Source organism: Phocoena phocoena, chromosome 20 (genome assembly GCF_963924675.1).
Source record: "Phocoena phocoena chromosome 20, mPhoPho1.1, whole genome shotgun sequence".
Lineage (NCBI taxonomy): Eukaryota > Metazoa > Chordata > Mammalia > Artiodactyla > Phocoenidae > Phocoena > Phocoena phocoena.
Window position 1 is genome coordinate 26,140,678 of NC_089238.1, and position 19,268 is coordinate 26,159,945.

The 19,268-nt window shown below is 51.1% G+C and overlaps 1 protein-coding gene across 1 annotated transcript in view; it reads left to right on the top strand.

Moving 5' to 3' along the window:
• Positions 1-200: 200 nt before the first annotated feature.
• The window catches only part of NKD1 (NKD inhibitor of WNT signaling pathway 1), an 84,428-nt gene continuing 65,360 nt past the window's right edge, over positions 201-19,268 (top strand). Inside the window, exons 1-3 of the mRNA XM_065899311.1 lie at positions 201-225; positions 348-380; positions 1,062-1,195. Of these exons, the coding sequence (XP_065755383.1) occupies positions 201-225; positions 348-380; positions 1,062-1,195 (192 nt within the window). The remainder of the gene's footprint in view (positions 226-347; positions 381-1,061; positions 1,196-19,268) is intronic.

Sequence of the window (19,268 nt, forward strand, 5' to 3'; positions counted from 1 at the left end):
GCGGCGGCGGGCTAGGGGTTCGGCGCGCCCGGGCGTCAGTCCGGCCGCTGCGACGGCGGCAGGATCGTGTCGCGGCGACCTTTCAGGATCCGCTCAGCTTCGGGGCTGCTCCAGGAGGAGGAGAGCGAGGCGCGGCGAGCCGCAGGGCCCGCGGGCCGGGCGCATGGCTTAGGGACGCCCCCTCCCGCAGCGCCCCCAGCATGGGGAAACTTCACTCCAAGCCGGGTCAGTGTCCCCGCCCGCGTGCCGGCCCCCTGGTCCCCGCCGCCCTCGTCCCCGCGATTGCTAACTCTCTGCCTCTCCTTTCTTTCCGGCTCCCGCCGCCGCCGCGCGCGATGTGCCTGCAGCCGCCGTGTGCAAGCGCAGGGAGAGCCCGGAAGGTAGGGGCGCGCGGGGCACGGACCGGGGGGGATAGACTGGGAAGCACCGCGGACGGCGGCGGAATGGCCTAGCCCGCGGATCTTATTACCAGGGCCACCCCCACCCGCTACTCCAGTCACCAGTCCCACAAACCCTCTCCTTGGAGCAGACTTTGTGTCCCCTCCTCTGTCCATCCTACCCCCTCCCCGCTATCCTGTGCTCTCTCTTCTGACTCTCAACCCCTCCTGTTGCGGTACCCCGACCCCGCACTCACTGCACCCCCTTTTCAGGCTCCTAAGCCCCTTCTCCAAGAGTCTGCGCCCTCTCTTTCTGGCCCCCAGCCCCCTCTCCCGAGATCTTGGCTTCTGCGCCCCCTCTCCCGACGCTCAGTTCCCCTCTTCCCCTCACCCCGTGTTCATCCCTCCCCTCCTCAGTCCTGGCCTCTGGCGCTCGCTCTTCTGATCCCCAGACGCGTCTTCCTGGGGTCCTGCTTCCCCCTTGGCTCCGCTCTGGATCCCCGCTCTTGGGGCTTCGCTGAACTCCCTTCTCCTGATTACCTGCGTCCTTCTCTCGGATTGTGCGCGGCTCCCAACACCCTCCGGGTCCCTGCTGCCTCTGCCTCGCCCACTCTTTCTCTCCTCTCTCGGGTAACTTTCAGCCTAGGGGCCAGACTCAGGGGCTTCGTGTCGTCCCCGCCTCAGGTGACAGCTTCGCTGCGAGCGCCGCCTGGGCTCGGAAAGGCATTGAGGAGTGGATCGGGAGGCAGCGCTGCCCGGGTGGCAGCTCCGGATCCCGACAGCTGCGGGCGGCTGGCACCGTTGGCAGAGGAACGCGGGTACGATCCCCACCTACGTCCCTTTCAACCTCAGAGATGCTTCTCCATACCCACCCCCCGAACCCCAACTTTTAGCACCCTCTCGGCGCAGCTTCTAAGTCCAGAAATCCCTTCTCAGCTGCCCCTGACCCACCAATATGACCCTGTACACCCCCTGCCTTGGGGAACCTTATTGGTGACACAGGTGGCAGTCTCCTGTTCAGTTGGGGGCAGAGGGCTGCCGTGGGGCGGGGGGGAATGTCCTAGGTGATGTGGTGGTGCAGGTCCAGTTGATGGGGAAGCTTGTCTGCGCTGGAGGGATCTGGGGGCCTGCTCTGACTTCTACCTTGTTTCTGTGGCCAGCGCTCAAAGGTGGATTTGGAGTTGGGGCTAGGGAAGTGGGAAGGCATCTGGGGGTGTCTGGGTGGAAGGCAGGACTGTGCCGGCCTCTGAATGTGTTCCAAGTGCGTGACATTCCTCAGTTCTATCTGTCCTGCAGCCCCAGTAGAGCCGGCTGTGATCTGGTGGCGGGCAGAACTTGGGGGGTACTGAGATCTGGGAGACCCCTTGGCTTGGCCCACAAGGAGAGAGAGGGCCTCATTCTGCTGTAGCCTGGGCCTGCCCCTAGCCCTCCCCCAGTGGGTCCCTGAGGTTGGAGTTGTTCCTAGGGGAGCAGTAGATGTGACAGGGGAGTGAGTGAGTCCAGCCTCAGCTCCTGGCCTGGCACTGGTGTTCACAGATGTCCTATGGGCTCCAGAACTCTGCACAGGGCTTTCAGATGGTCTGCGTGGAACTCGAGCAAGCCAAGGATCAAAGGATGAATCAACTTTTTGATGTGACATTTAATTTTTTTTTTTTTTAACTTAGAGGAGAACAGACTGAGTCTCAGGTCTGGTTAGTTCTTTGGTCTTGTCCATGGGCTGGGGAGGGACCAGTGGACTTTTCAGATGTGTGTGTGTGTGTGTGTGTGTGTGTGTGTGTGTGTATGTATTTGGTGGTGGGACCTGGACTGGGTGCAGCCAGTTGGAGGAGGTGAGCCTGTGGATAAAGTCGACTCTTGTGCACGTATGAAATAACCCCTGCATCAGGAAGAAGCTCCCATCTCCTCCTCCACTGCCACTGCTGAGCTGGGGGCCTTCTCTTCTCCATTTCTCTTCATCTGTTGGCTGGGTTAGAATTGGAGCTGCTGTCCCCCGGGAAAGGCCAAAACTTGGTGGGCGGGGGCACTGCAGTTGGGGCCCTTTAAAAACAGAACTACAAACTTCCCTTTCTTCCCCCACCATTTCTAGTTTTTGATCTCCTTATTTATTTAAAGCCCAATGAAAATGATCCGATTTAGCCATATGAACAAATGCATTTGCAGCTGAAGACAGAGGCCAACTGAGTGGATTTCCATTAATCAAGTTTTGGGTTTTTTCAGCCTGTTTATTTTTACAAAGTATTCCTGCAGAATGACATTTATTTGCAGTCCCCCCTGCTTTTTTTTTTCTTTCCTAAACTGCCAGGGAGCTTGCTCCATGCTTTAGGGGAAACTTGAAATACAGCGAGGGCTTACTTCAATTGACTTTTATCTTCAAAGCCATAACAAATGTTACCCGCATGTTTTTGGTAGGTCTCCTTGGCATCCAGTCCTGGAGGATGGGAGGGAGGAGGAAGGAAGGAGAGGAAAACAAAAGTCTGTCGTTTTTAATTAAATAGTAGTGTTCCCAGCAAGAGGAATGTGAGCCAGTAAAAGTTGCCATTGGGGGAAATGAGGGAGGGGAGGGAGGGGGCCCCAGCTTAGGACTGTGGCTTTGGTAAAGTCACGGAATTTTGTTGCCTGGTTTCTTCCCCCATCTGAGGACAGCATGGGATGGTGCTTGCCCCCTCCTTTCCCAGCCCCCTCTCTCGGAGAAATGCTGAGGGGTCATTAGTGTTTGTTCAAAGCACTTTTGAAGATGTGAGACACAGAGCCATCAGCATGACATATGTTGGGTGGTGGAGCGTGGGACCTGCCATCCAACATATTAAGGGGAGGGAATCCCTGCTGCCTTGAGAGTTGTGCTTGGTGACTGGGACCTGGATGCCTGGGTTCCCACCACCGCTGGCCTCACTCCTGAGCCTGCAGAGGTGGGGATGGCCCAGGGAGAAGTCAGGGTGAGCCCAGGGTGTGGGGCTGCACCGTGGAGGCCTGTGAGGTGATTTCAAGTGGTACCTGGAGGAATATTTCTTATCTTAAGAGTTACATTTTTTTTTTTAACCAGAAAAAAATAAATAACTGGGACATAAAACCCTTGAATTCGCAGATATTATTGCTTAGGAGGGAGCTAAGTGGAAAGAGATAGTCTAAAGTCAATTCTGAGAAAAATATTAAGTACAGCTGGTCAAAATTGTGGATGAGAACGGAATGCCCCACATTTGGGAAATGTTGAGATACTGAACAGGATAGCAGTAGGCAACCCCCGGTCTGTTTAATTTCTGTGATTTCCAGTGGCACGGAAAGGGTGGCTCCAGGTTCTTCCATTATCTCATCAGGATGTAGGAGGGCGTGGGCTCCAAAGTGTGCTGAGTTCCAAGGACTGGCAGAGGTCCCCTCACCAGCCCCAGACCCGTCCTGGGGTTGGCCTCTGTGTCCACTCGGTCACCCGGCCTTTCACCAAAGTGGCGGGGGGCACATTCATGGCTCATCCAACCAGCATTTTTACTGCAACAGTAACTACTATTTATTAAGCGCCTGTGTGTGTCAAGCACTTTGCTTACATTATCTTAATCCTCCTCATAACCCTGTAAAGTTGCCAGCCGGCTGGTGTGGACTCTGGTTTTCTCCCATTCTGGAGTACTTTCTAGGACAGTGGAAACCATGTGTGGTAAAGTTCCACACGAGAACATCTGCCTGGAGGGGGTCGCACTTATTCATTCCTGAGAGGTGGCACCCTGGCCGGCTGCCGAGTACTTTGGGATGAGGCAGGCTGTGGGGCAGGCAGAAGCATGAGGGGCCCCTGCTTGCCCTCTTCCTCTCTGAGGGAGCCCGAGTAGCTTAGTAAATGTTTAAATTGGGTCTGAGTTTCATGCAAGATCCTGGGATATGAGAGGGTGACCTCACCGGCAATTTAACCCATGCCTGCCCTCCCAAATACAAAACTAAATGAGGTCAGTCTCGGCCACAATAGCTTGTCACCTTGTATAAGCCATTTTACCTTTGTCTACCTTACTTAGCTCATCTAAAAAATGGGTGTAATAACACGGTCATCCCTGGCAGGGTTCTGGCAGATAACTCTTCACTGAAAGTAGAACGTGGGGAGAAAAGTACTGGCAGGTTCCTGAGGCCCTGGGAGAGGTGGAGATGGGGGCCCATATTATGAAACCAGAGGCTCCCCCTCCCCCATACTCTGTAGCCTCACTTGGAGGGACACAGGCTAGAGCTTCTGCCCTTTCAGTGGGTACACGCTGAACTTCAAGGGAATATGAGCTTGGCAGAGAAAAATAATGAGAAATGTGACCTGTACAAGTACTGCAAAAGATGACTGATACGTGAACAATTTGTATGCCAGACAACAATATGCTAAACAATTAGAAATTAAAATAAGCATAATAATCTCAGAGATAAAGGACAATATCAGAAACACGAAGCCGCAACAGGCAGTTACAAAAGAAAACCAACTGGAAATGTTGGCTCTGGAAAATATAATGGGTGAAGTTAACAAGTTTAGTAGGCGGATGCAGGAGCGTAATGGACGCAGAGATGTCGATAGGAGAACACGCGGAGAAGCAGAAGCTGCGTGTCTGTGTACGCGCCTGCAGCGTGTGCACACGTGCGCATATATGAATGTGTACAACTGGATTTGAGACCCTCCCCTCCCCCACCCCCCAGTTTGGTCCTTTTGTTCTTTTATGGCAGAGCCGCCTGAAGAAACAGGCTGAGAGCTTCGGTGCAGGCAAGTCTGCCTCTGGATCAAAGGTGGCTGCCAGGCGGTTCGGTAATTTGATTAGGGGGCACCTAGTGCATTTTGATGTCTAGGGAAGATTGGGAGGGTGCAGGCCCTGGTGGAGCCCGTGGGGACGTGTGGAGCTGGGTGATGAGATTGGAGGCTGGCCCAGCTGCTGCCTGGGTGCCGGATTCCAGGGGAATTACCCTTGAATGATACCAGTTGGCACAATTAGAAGGCCCCATGTCTTCACCATATGGAAAGTGTTAGGCCTCCTTACGTGGTTTCAAAGCTATGTGCCGGGAGGTGGACTTGACATTTGAGGTAAGGCATAAATTAAATATTTGGTGTTTCAGAATTAAAAGATGATTTGCTTTGAGGCCAGTGGAGGCGTTTGGACCTCCGCTCACTGGCTTCTTTGAGTTCTCCACGGAGGGTGCCCTCTGCCCCTGGCACCCAGGCCAGCTTCATAGCCCCACCTGGCAGCTTTCCGGACCCCTGGGGAATGGGGAGGAGAGCTGGGGCAAGCTGGAGCTGGGCAGAGTGCCAGGTGGGGCTTCTTGTTTCTGGTAGGTCTGGATCCCTCAGGAAGGTGGGAGGTGGGCAAGGGTGTCATTCTGGGTGCTTTAATGCATCTCTGTGATGGGGTCTCTGGTAGAGGTTCGAGGAGTGCCTTATCCTCCCTTCGAAACTGTTCTTCTTTGAGAAGGACACTGGTTCCCCGAGTCAGGCTGTGTGTGTGTTGTGTCCCTCGAACTCAGGAACAGACCCTCTACATTCATATCTTGTACAAACTGTCACAAACTCAGGGGGAACCTCAGCATGTCCCACAAGCTCCTAGCCTTGGGGAAGGTTCCATCCCCTCACCCAGTGGGAGTGTCAGAAGTGAGGAGAGGAGGTGGGTGATAGACAGACAGAATGAATTCCTCCTCATAACAGGAAGCTTGGGCCCCTGGGCTCAGGGGCCAGACTGTCCCTTGGAGGGCTTAAAACAGCAAGGCTGAGCTGTCAGCAATGGAAGAATCACTTTCTGAGGAGTCCATCTTCCTTGTGACAGCCCTGGGGCACATGGTGGGCTCTCATGATATATTTGCTGAATGGATGGAGATAGAGTAGGTCACCATCCCTGCCTCTTCCTCCCCAGGTTCTCTTCCCCAGCCAGGTGGAGCTGGAAGTAGGAATAAAGGGAAGAGTGGAATTAGGCCTTTCCTTTCAGACACTCAGCTATTAATTAATTATGATCAATAATGAATTGTTATTAATTATGGATTCCCTAGCTGTGCTGGGCGTTGAGGCCACAGTGGCAAATCACAGAGCTGTGGTGCCTGTCCTCCTGTAGCTTCCGGTCTGATAAAGGAGACAGAGAATAAGCGTGGTCACGGCACACTGGCAGACATTAACACTCCGGAGAAGCTGAGGCAGTGAGGGAGAAAGTGTGGGAAGAGGGGATGGGTTTGTGCAGTGGGAGCTGGGGGAGACCCCTCACTCGCTAGTGTCCATGGACAATGCGTGGTGCTTGGGTTGGGCCCTTGAGAAGGGACTGTGGGCTCCAAGTGGCTCTGCAGCCTGTGGGGTCTGGAACTCTCTCTGGTGCTCATTCTTTCTGCAAAGCCCCCCATGTTAGTGGCTCTTGGCACGTGTGAGCTACCTTCCCCTCTGGACAGGTGGGTGGGGCGGAGCCAGGCGGGCAGCCACCAGCGCGCTCTGTAGGGCTGATTTGCATGCAGCATCACGCCCAGGGACTTGGGGCATTACTCCAGCTGTTTGGGTGGAGGGGTGGCCCCTGCTGCCCTGCGGGGGAGGAGGGTCAGAAGCCCAGCCATGGTAGGATGTGGTAGCCTGAGCGGTGGGATTGGCAGAGGGAGGCACCCTAAGAACCAGGGGACAAGAGGCAGTGACAAGCCAATCCCAGAGAGAGCCCATCCTGCCCCAGAACTGCTGTGAGCCTGTGCCTGAGGGAGGAGGGTCTCCTGCCTCAGTTTACCAGATGTGTCTGAGGAAGGGGCATGCAGCCTGACTCTCTGGGCAAGAGGCAGGGGCCCACGAAGAGATCTGCAGGCGCTGGTGAGTCAGGGACCCCTCAGTCCTCCTTGCTCAGGGGGTTCTCGCAGCCTCACTCACTGGCTGTAGGTTCACAACTTTGGAATTTTTAGGTCGCTCGTTGGATTCCAAAGCAGGCACTTCCGGCTGCCTCCCTGACTTACCGCTCTCTTTTCCACTCACGCATGTTCTTTTTGTGGCTCTTGTCTCTCACAGACATTCTTTCTCTTCCTCTCGCTCTCTCTCCCCCCTCCCTTCCCCACCCCCTCCCAGAGGAAGGAAAAAATTCAGACTCTCACAAACAAAATATCTGCCATTCCATCCGAGGGAGAACTGAGGCAGAAGCCCAGAATATCCTGGAAGAAACGCCAGAGAGAGCTGAAGGCCTCAGTTGTTTAATCTGGAAGGCAGTCTTTGATGTCACCGTGCTCCGTTTATCCTGGGAAGCTGCCTGCTTCTTTATGGCTGGCTTCAGACTCTGTGCATGAAAAATGGCCGAGTCCCTTCAGGAGCTGGAGGGAAAGCCTGATCCCTCCCCAGAGGGCAGGCCTGGTGACGCTGCCGCTCCTGCCAAGCCCAGGTGGGCTGGAGAACCTTTTCCAAACAAGCATTTCCAGAGACATAAGTAATTCTTTGATAACTTCCCCGGGAAAGCAGAGGAGGCTCTTTATCCATGTGGGTACCCGTCACGGGGCTTCGCGAGGGAAGCCTCAGGTCCCTCCACTGAAGTCATCCTTAGCCCCAGAAGGGCGGCACACAGGAGCTCTCGCCAGACGGCTCTGCCCTCCGGGGTGCGTCCTGGATGTGTGTTTTTTTAGAGGGCTCTGAGGAATTGCTCTGGGCTTCACTTTCCTTACTTGTTGAGCCATGTGGGCTGCGGTTTGTGTGTGGCTGACGCCTTTCAGAGGATCCCAGGGTAGTGGGTGGGCTTCACAGTGGTGTGGCATCAGCTGAAGGAACCCCCCCCCCCCCTTCTCTGGGCCTCGGATCTTCTGGCTGAGAAGTAGGATAAAATCATTTATTATAATTTAGAAACTATGTAGTAAATGCATTCTATTCAAGTCATTCATGCATCTGTGCAATAGATATTGAGTACTTACTTTAGGCCAGTTATACATCTGCTCTGTCAGTAGAGCATGGTCCTGGTTTTCATGGACCTTACACTCTAGTAGGAAAAGATAAGCATTTTTAAAAACTTACACAACCTAATTACACGAGAATTACAAGAATTACACAACCTAAGCTGTGATTTATGCCTCAAAGGAGAAGTGCTGGGTGCTTTGAGAACATTTAATAGGAATCGGACCTAATCTGGATGGCTGTTCATTCTACAGATATTTGAGCATGGGTAGGATGTTGTAGAAACTATGAGGAATAGAACATAGTTCCTGCCTCATAGAACTTGGAGTTTAGTGGAACTAAACTTTCATCTTTGCCTCTCATCTATTTTTCTTATCTTATTGCATTGGTTAGAATCTCCTCAACAGATTAATAACTATTAAGTATGATGTTCATTGTTTATCTAGTTAAGAAAGCTTTCTTCATCTCCTGGATTGCTAGGATTTTTAAAACCAGGAATAATTATTGAATTTTATCAAATGCTGTTGGGGTGTTGATGGAGCTGGTGATTCTTTGCTAGTATAATGTATGATTTGTATGCATGATTTACATAACTAGATTTCCTAGTGTTCAACTTTCTTTGCACTCCTAACTTAAATCCCTCTTTGCCATGATAGGCTGCTGCTTTAAAATGCTGCTGTATTTGATTTGCTAATATTTTACTTTGCATTGATATTCGTGTTTGATTGGCTCATGGTTTGGGAAGGTAGCTCTCGAATAATGAGGACAATGTTCAGGGAATGTTAGAGGATGCTCTGGGGGCTCTAGAGCAGGAAGTACCAACTGGTCCAGGGTCAGAGGTAGTCTCAGAGGAGCTGTGATTTAAGGCCAAAGGTGCGTGGGGGGAGGGGTGGTGGTGAGCAGGGCAAGGGGAGAGGACATGTAACAGCCATGAGTGTTTGCCGGACCGACCGGACACGTGTGAGAAAGTCCTGTAGAGAAGAGGGTGGTTCATTTGAGATGCTGGTTGAAGTTCAGTTGGCTGAAGAGAGGTCACAGCCTGGGCCTGGGGCCCTTCTCAGCCATGTTATGGAGCGTGGTCTTTGTCCAGAGGGGAGACAAGTGTGTCAAGGGCCTGTGTGAGGGGCCAGCAGGAAAGAGGTGAGCCCTGTGATCTGGGGGGAGAAGGAATGTGGTGATGGGCTCTCCCTTGTAAAAATACTTTGGAGGATAAAGAGGAATCAAGTGACTATATTCTGTGGGCTCAGTGAGAGATTCTGGAAGGTCTGCATTGGTCCAGGCACAGTGCTTGGTTCTCGAGTGTCACCCAGGGGACTCTTGAGGAGGCCATAAGCAGGTGAAGGACCAGGAGAAGTAGATTAGGACATCAGGCGGTGTAGGGTGGTGCTTAAAGAGCAAGAACTTCGGAGCCCGATGTCTTGGGTTCAGACCCTGCTGCACCATTTTCTAACTGTGTGACCTTGGGCATAGTGTCGAACCTCTGACCCCTAGCCAGGGGTCTAGTGGGAAACAGATGCACTCCAGAGAGTTTAAATGAAACTAGCTTCCAGAGGTATGGGCAGGGTTCAGGGATACTTTATGGGGCGTTGAGGTACCCAGGGACTGATGGTCCCTGGCAACAGTGGGAAGCTGTTACCACCCCTAGGGCAGAAAGGGCCAGGGGAGGAAATGTTGAATATTTTAGATTGCATCCCTGTAGGAACCACAGCTGACGATGGGTGGAGACCAGGCAGAAGCTATAAAGATGGAGGATTAACCACAGTCAGAGACATGGTACAGAAGTAGTGAGGGAGTGGAGAAGAAATACCCTAACTCCCATCTCGTATCCTCCCGTTTCCTGCCGGGGCTTCGCATTGGCTGAATTCAGAAGCCAGAGGCCAGAAAGCTCCAGTGAATTGGTCCACAGGGTCAGCTTCCTGGAGGCACGGGGCAGTACAGAGAGGGTGGGGAATGGATGGGGGTGGGGATGGCAATAGAATAATCAACTCTGCTTGTGTTTCCTCATCTGTAAAGCAGGGATGATAATAGTACCTGCATCACAGGGCAGTTGTGAGGACTCAAATTGCAAAACAGTTGTAATGTCAGGCGCACCGTAAGTGCTCAGGACAAGTTCGCTCTTACAGTTATAAGACCAGGAAGAGACACAGGGTTATGGAGATTCGGGGAGGTGTTTCTGAAGGAGGTGGCATGTCAGTATGGCTCTAAGGACGGTAAGACTGGGACCAGGGCTCAGAATCTAAAGGCCAGAGAAGTCATATTCGTGAACGCAGCAGGCTGGGAAGGAGACACCTGGGAGGTGGGGGGACTAGAGTGCCCTGGGGAGCCCATGTCCTGAGTCAAGAGAACAGCGTCCCTCAGCCCCAGCCAATTGTTGTCACGTGGGAATGTGGCCCTGGTATTGCCATTCTCTCGTTAAAAGAATCCCAGCTACCTGGATTTTTATGTGAAATTTTTCTAATTTAAAAAATTATCATCAACTACATAAAATTTTTCAAAAACAGTTTTTTAGGTGGACCCAGACAGCTGGATTTGGCCTGGCTTGTGATTGTTGATTTAGACCTACAAGATTTTGGTGGGGTATGAATGTCAGTGATAATAGTACATACAAGGGAATATTAAAAGTGCCTAATGCTTTACATGTATTCTTTACATGTATTATTCACCCCGTGTACAGACGAGGAGACGAGCTCAGCAAGTTAAGTCCTGAGCCCAGCCAAGGGAGAGCGGATTCAGGCTGCCTCCAAGGCAGAGGGTACAGACCAAGCCAAGGCTGGGTGCTGGGGAGTCGTGGATAGTATGTTTCAGTTTCCGGGGAACAGGATGGGAGGGCAGGTGGGGTAAGTACAGTATAGATGTGGTTTGGGCCACTTTATACTGAGGCCCAGCGTGTGCATGTAGTAGGTGTCAGGAGTGTGTTTAGAGCTTTCAGAATCAGACTTCCTGGGTCCACGTTCCAGCCGCACCTCTCCCCAGCCAAGTGGCCTTGGGCCACGTGACGGCTCATTGCTGATCCTCAACTTTCACAGCTGGTGGAACGGGTAGTCATGGTGGCTACCTGATGGAGTTGTTCGAGGATTGAAGTGAGTTCACTGGCAAATTAGGGAGGATAAAGCAGACGTCACCCCTTGTCTTGCAGCTTTCTCGTGTGGTTAGCTAACGATCACCCAGATGTGCGCTAAATGTGATGAAGGGGAAGAGCAGGGTGTGGTGAGAGAGAATGAGGAGGGTTCTACTTTGCACTGGGGAGTTAAGGTGTTGAGACCCAAAGGATAAATAGCCAGGTGATGAAAGGTTTAGTAGAAACATCTCAAAGGGTTTGGGAAGTGCAAAGGCTAGGAGGCACCACTGGCAGTAGAGAGTCTTCAACCCGCTTCTGGGTGTCTGGCTTAGGACGGAATCCAGTCTCTGAGGTGTTCAGGCAGACGTACGCGGTCCGGCACCGGGGGTGGGTAGCTCTTGGGGGTTGCGGGACGCGATGCTCTATGTTGCAACCTGTTTTGGTTCTTCGTCCACCTGCTGCAAATCTTCCACAGTTTTATTTTTATCGATGTCCGATCACTCCAGCTTCTCTCCTTTCTGGCTGGGTGGGAGGTTGGGGAGAACCTCCTGGTCCCATGAAGCAGTGTCAGCCAGGAGCTGATTGGCTGGTCTGCCATGTGCTGCCCAAGCCCCTGGCCTTGAGCTTGAGTACAGAGCTGGGGCCCTGGAGAGGATAGGGCAGAGCATAAAAGTCCCTGTCAGCAGGATGGGCCTGGCCACCATCAGGCTACAGGTGAGGCTGGGGAAGACCGGAACCTCCCAAATGGGCTCAGGCCTAGGGTGTATCTCTAACTGCAGAAGTCTGCGCAGGCTGGTGGGCCCCTCTGACGGAGGCTTTGGCTGACGGCGCTCCACTGTGTAGGTTTGGGGGTGCTACCTTGGGGTACTGAGGCCACTCCAGGCCTGGCTTCCAGAGGTAACCTTGTTACAGGGCAGTTTTTGACCTCGACTTTGTTTTACCCTTCTTTCCCCTACGGATCTAGATAGACTTCAAAAACAAAAAGATGATGTCAGAAAACTACTACAAACCAGGAACGAGGTTGCCTTTTTAGTGCATGGTGGGAGCACTTATCTTGCTCCCCTGCCCGGGAAATCCCAAGGAGCCCACTGCCCCGGTCAGTCTTGGGTGTGTGCCTCCTTTCTCAGTGTTCTGTGGTGGCAGCCTCAGTGTGACTGTTAAGTGCCTGTGTATGCTGAGTCCTGTGCTGAACTATAGGTGCAGCATTAAGTATCTGCTATATGTCAGGCCCTGGGCCAAGAGCTGTCCCTACCACTCAGTTCTCACAACACCATTACGAGGCAGGTACTATTATTATCCCCATTTTACTGCTGGGGAAACTGAGGCTTTAAAAAATTATTTATTTATTTTTGGCTGTGTTGGGTCTTCATTGTGGTGCACGGGCTTTCTCTAGTTGTGGTGAGCAGGGGCTACTCTTCATTGAGGTGCATGGGCTTCTCGTTGCGGTGGCTCCTCGTTACAGAGCATGGGCTCTAGGCGCGTGGACTTCAGTAGTTATGGCTCGCGGGCTCAGTAGTTATGGCTTGTGGGCTCTAGAGCGCAGGCTCAGTAGTTGTGGCACATGGGCTTAGTTGCTCTGCAGCATGTGGGATCTTCCCAGACCAGGGATCGAACCCATGTCCCCTGCATTGGCAGACGGATTCTTAACCACTGTGCCACCAGGGAAGTCCTGGAAACTGAGGCTTTAAAGAAATCTACCATCTTGCCCAAAGTCACTTGACTTGGAAGTGGAATCTTGCTCTAGGAAGATTCAAATTCAGATCAGTCTGATTTTAGAGCTATCTTAAATCATTATAGGTGAATTTTTTTTTCCCTTAAACTGTATGTTATAACCCCATTCAATGGCTCATGAAATCCATGTAGTGACCAGCATTAAAAAAAAATGAACTAGACAAAAATAAAAATATAAGAGAATATCCTATATAGTAATAGTAAATATTGCTTTGTGTAACTTTCTGTTTAGTTGATAGGTGTGGATAGCCATGTCTATAGATGATTGATAGATAGATATGGACATGTAAACATGGGTATCCATACTGATAAATAGATAGATCTATTTATAGATAGATATGTGTATATCTAAACGCACATCTATACCCAAACCCATATATACAGAGGCCCATTATAAAACATAATTCTTATTGTGGGTCACTATCAAAGTGTTAGAAAACACTGGTGTTTGGTCACTGGTCTAGACTCTGAGTCTGAACACCTGGTTTCAGGATCTAGCTCTGCTTCTCACTAGCTGTGTGACCTTGGGTAAGTTCCCTAACCTCTCTGTGCCAAAGTTTTCTTTCTTGGCTTCAGAGCCTTTTGGTTTGTTGACTTTTTGGCCAGAACAGATTGTCCCAGGATTGCCATGTTGCTGTCTTGTTCATCAACTCCATTTGCTTAGGGCATGAAGAGGGCTCTTGGGGACCTTGATGTCCTCTCACCTTAGAAACCAGCCTCTGAACATGACAAGCAGCAGTTGCATCCTGGCAACTAAATCTTTCTGGACAGAACGTTGTTTTGGGAATCCTGAGCCTGGGGGTGGCTGCAGCTTAGCTATTAGGTATCTATTGTGATCTCTCCTGGCTTTTGCTTCCTCCTCTCAGAATGTAGTAAAGAAAAGGTGGCTGTCTAGGTTATCCTTTGCTGTGTGACAAATTATTCCAAAACTCACTGACTTGATATTTTATGATCTGCTTAAGATCATGCAATTTGAGCAGGGCTTGGCAGGGGCAACGTATCTCCAGCTCCATGTGCATAGTTGGGTTGGCTCAAACAGCGAGGGGCCACCTGCCACAGATCCACTTGGCTTATATGTCTGGGGCCTCAGTTCTCTTCCAGGTGTCCTCACCACTGGTTAGCTTGGGCTTCCTCGTAGTATGGCGATCTCAGGGTAATCAGACTTCTTACACTGTGGCTGGCTTGCCAAGAGTGCAAAAGTGAAAACTGCCAGGTTCTTTAGGTTTAGGCCTGGAATTGGCAGTGCTACATTCTCTTTGTTAAAGCAAGTCACAGGTCCAGCCCAGGCTTAGGGGAAGGGATTACACAGGGGCATACATACTGGGAGGTGTGATTGATTGGGGGCCATCAAAGTAGTGTACCAGAGAGGATGTGGTCTTCCGGAGAGAAACGGCTGAGAGACTGAGTAAGCAAAAGGACTGAAAGGTGTCCATTGGATTTAGGGTCCTGGTGGTCACTGTCCGGTTTGACAGGAGCTGTCGTGGTGGGATGGCAGCCGAGGTGAGACTGGCATGGGTCCTGAAGGGACAGGGGAGCACTTACACGGGAGTGGATGCACATACTTGTAAGAACACCCACGGCTACGTTATTTGGAAGAAGGAAAATTTGTAACAACTCAAATATTCATCACCGGGAGACAGGCTACTAAACAGTGGTGCAGCCATTCCATGGATCTCTCTGCAACTGGTAAAACCAGGTTGAGTGAGGGCCACGGGCTGATAGGAAGGAGGCCCTGAGATGCTGTTGAATAAGCAAAGCAAGAGCAAAACATCACTGTAATGTGGCCCCATTTTCTGCACTATACAAAGGTCTGTTCAGGCCTGTGTCTCTATATATTTGCAGGTGCACATGGAAAGATCTGGAATACTACACTGTCAAAGTCCGTTTCCCTGAGGAGTGAAGTGATGGGAGGTGGTGAGGAGAGAAGGAATTTCACTTTTCACGTTATATATTTCTACATTGTTTGACTTTTTTTTTTCTCAATGAGCATGTACTACTTTTGTATTTTTCAAAGAACCAGTACATTTTGTTTTTAGTTTTTTAACATCTTTATTGGAGTATAATTGCTTTACATTGTTGTGTTAGTTGCTGCTGTATAACAAAGTGTATCAGCTATCCTTCTCGGGACAAGCTTTTCTGGAAGGGGTGGAGAGAGAAGCCGGTAGCTGGAAGGGGACGTGGGGCTGGGATGGACTCAGGGTATGGCCCGAGGACCACCTACATCTGAAGTTCCGAGTGCTGTTTAAAATGCTGAGACCTAGGGGCCCCTCCCACCGCAAGCCCTCTGAATCAGAGCCTCTCTGTGTTGGGCGACTGGACCCTGTAGGAAAGGTGATGGTGGGAGGGAGCTGGAGGGGTTAGGGCGGAGGGAGGGATGGTGTTCCCCATCTGTAGAAGGGTGGGGATCGAGTGTGCGGCCCAGAGGAGAAGCCGGCACAGTTCCTGACTCATGACACGCTCTCAGTCAGTGATTCTGTCTACTGTGCAGTTCCCTATGGCTGTGGATCCTGACCCCCTATAAGTGGATTTAGAACTTTGCTGACAGTTATTGATAGCTGGCCTCTTTTTCAAGACCGGCCAGGCCCCTCCTTTTATAACTGGAAGGAGGGAGATGTTAAAGGGCTATCTAGCCTAGTGATAGAACTTTCTGTGATGATGGAAATGCTCTATGTCTGCACTGTCTGGTATGGGAACCATTAACCACCTGTGGCTACTGAGTGCTTTGAATGTAGCTACTGGGACTGAGGAGTTGAATTTTAAGTATATTGTATTTGAGTTAATTTAAATGTAAATTTAAATAGCCACGTGGGGCTAGTGGCTTCTGCCTGGATAGCACAGCTCTGGACCAGTGGAGGAGATGCAGCACTGCGGAGCATCAGGCTAACCCCCATCCCGAGGCGGGTGGGAGGGGCTGTTTGCAGCAGGTGATGGTGGAAGGTGAGCTCTACCCGCAGGAGGCACTGGTGAAACCCTCCCTGGGGCCTCTCCAGACCCTGCTCCTGGGAGGCACAGCTTCCCTTGAGCTTAGAGGGAGGAGGCCCAGGCTGGCCACTGCTGTGGTCAGTGATGGGAAGGATGGTGGGTCTCCCAGGTAGGTGGATTGGTACACCTTCTCCTGGTGTCATAAATTGGGGCCTTCTTAGCCTTCTCAACCTTGGAGGGCCTGCTTGGCATCTGCTTCTGGGGTTCGTGGGTGAGGACTTGTCCCCTTGGCTCTGGTCTGAGGAGCTGGAAGGCAGAACCCGTTCGTGGGGCTGGAGCTCAGCACTGAGTGGGACCAGCTTTTCCCCAGGAGTCAGAGGCAGCATTCATCTCGAGCTTTATGGTTGGCAAAGCCTTACTCGCAGTGATTTGTCAGGCATTTACTATTTGCAGAAACCTGGCCAGGGTCAGTATTAATACTATGGGGAAACTGAGACCAGACTGCAGAGTCCATGGGGCAGGCTCTGTGTGTCTCACTGCTGCGTCCTCAGGGCCTTTTGCACTGCTTGGCACGTGGTGGGTGCTCAAGGAACATTTGCCTGGTGGATGTGGCTCAGAGAGGCCTAGCAGCTTGGCCAGAGGGCACATAGCCTCTGGAGGTCCTGTCCCTCCAAATTCCACCTCCTTTTGGCCCTTGATGAGAGCCTCCACTTGCATCTCCCCTGCCTTTCAGAAAGGGGCCTCGCCGGTTTTCTTCCGGTAAATGAAGTCATGCACACGGTGAAAAACAAAAGGAAAAAAATTCAGAACAGTACTAAAGGGTATGTAATAAAAAGGAAGCCTTCTTCCCACCTCTGCCAATACCATTGGCCTCCTAGCACCCCCCTCCCAAGGCATCTGCTTTTTCTGGTCCCTGGAGGTGCTTCTAGCCGTGCTCTGTGAGTATGGGCCCTTATCCCTGCACAGACAGTAAGCAGTCCTCTTGGCCAATAAGACTGGGAAGCATTGGTATTTGTAGGTTAATTGAAAAATTCATTTAAGGTGGGGATGCATAAAAAAGTGATAGAGACTTTATTTTCTTTTAACCTAAGTTGCATGTTATAATCTCGTTCTGCCCTTTGCCTTTTTAACTTAACAGTGTATCTTGGAAATCATTCCATATCAGCGCATATAATCTAATTGCCCTTCAATCTTATTGCTCTTCATGGCTCTCAAGGCCTTCCATTGTAGGGATGGACCATCCTTCATTGCACTGATTCCCTGTTGTTGGGCATCTAGGTTGTTATGGGCTTGTGCCTATAGTCTAAAGTAGACTATTAGATCAATGTGGTGCATTTCTGTAGCTGTGCTTCTGCACACACACTGCACACCTGATGTGAGCTCCAGGCATGGTTCTACTTCTTTTCTGGCAAAGCCAGAGTTTCTCCCGCAAGCCAGGGTCTTCAAAATCCAGGAGGGCAGCAGCTTCAGGGGGGGTCTGTGGTTAAGTAAGTGCGACCTTTCTCTGTGTGGATGAGTCAGAATCCTTTGGTTTTTAAGCCCATCTCAGCTGTTTTGTACAGAAGCACATTATTGGCCTGTGTAATGGGGAAGTTGGGAGGGTGAATTGAATTCAGGGACATCTGGGTCCCAGCTCCAACTCTGCCCTCAGCTCTGGTTTCTTTTGGGTCGGCTTCGTTCTTGGGCAGACTCTCCCCAGGTAGTGGCAGTTCGGCTCCCAGCGGTCTGGGCTTCCATCTCCAACTAGAAGAGAGAGTTTCAGTCAAAGCTCAGTCTGGCTCCCATTGTTTTGACTTGAGTCACATGTCCATCCCAGAACCAAACCCTCTGCCTCTGCCGGTTCTGGGTCATGTGGCTACCCTCGAGTGGGGGCTGGGATCAGCTCCCCCAAACCTCAAGGGCTGGGAGTGAGGGGGTTGTTCCCTAAAGAAAAACCACCTGTGAGGGAAAGGCTGCACAGAATGCACACTGGGTGGACAGAACCAACATCTGTGCGTTGTATAAGACTCACCGACCGTAGCTCCAGTCAGCAGCTGGCAAGTGTGGGTGGGAACAAGGCAGTCTGACAATTAGCTGACTGTCCGGGGAGAACCACTCCTTGCCATTGGATCTTGGAAGAGCCTGGGTGATTTGCTGCCTCCTCCGTGCAGCCCACATGGGTCACAGCTTTCCTTTCAAGCTCCTAGCCTCTCCATTATGATCATAGGTGATTCTTAACCCTTAGGGGGTAGGTAATAAGACCCTTTTGGGAATCTGCTGTATTGGATGGTGTCTTTCTCCTCAAATAAGTGCTCTTACACCTTTACCCCCAATTTCAGGGCCCCCAGGTTAAGAACCTCTGCCTCAGTTTGTAAGGATATTTTAAAAACCTCATTATTTAACGTTTTTTTTTTTTTCCTATATGGGTCTTATCTACTCCAGGGGGCACAGAGCTTTGGACCTGGTCTTCAGATCTGGGTTTGTACTGAACTGTATTCACTGTGGGCTTTAATTATTTTACCTGTAAAATGAAGGAAAAAAGTATCCATCTCTTGGAGTCATTTCAAGGATTAAGTGAAATAACTTATGTTGTGATTTAAGGCTTAGCATGCAGTAAGCACTCAGTAAACATACTCAGTAGTCCGATAAGGCCTCTGGAGCTGCTGATATGTTCTGGAAGATTCCCAGTGAACCCACGCCATCTCTCTGGGGCCCATGACAGTCTCTGGAAGGGGCTTGGTTGCTGTTTGATGGATGAAGAGGTTCAGAGAGAACATCTTTGTTCACTCAAGAGTTCCCTGGAGTGATTGTTTGCCATTTCCAGGTGGGCAAACTAAGGCCAAGGAGGTTTCAGTGACTTATCCAGGCATCTTGGGGTTAGTTTGGGTTAGTTGTGAGCACTTTTACATCCTGGTCTTAGGACACCCCTCACTGATTTTATAAACAGTGCCTCCTGCTTGGCCATGGACAGGCCACAGGTGACAGCTCACCTGTGCATGATGTCTGCCTGCAGGAGTTCCCTGATCTCAGCAGCGTCCTTTCCGGCCCCTGAGCCCCAGCCAGTGGCTCCTCTGCCCGCCTGGCTGGACACCAGGTCTCGGGTGGTGGGTATTGTTCTGTAGAAATGCAAACTGGTGCTTTGAGAGTATTAAGACGCACAGTCCCTGTGGTTAACAGCAAATTAATCACAGCGTTAAGGAGGGAATGTCTGGGTAGACGTGACTTCATGAGCTTGTCATAAAGTCTGTCCCTGCCATGTTTCACTCTCCAAGATTTTTGACTTTCAGAAAAGGAACCACAGATAGAGTTACCAAGTTTTACAGAAATATTTTTACTGGGCAGAAGATTGCTTTCTGGTGAGAGCCAGCTATTTCAGGAG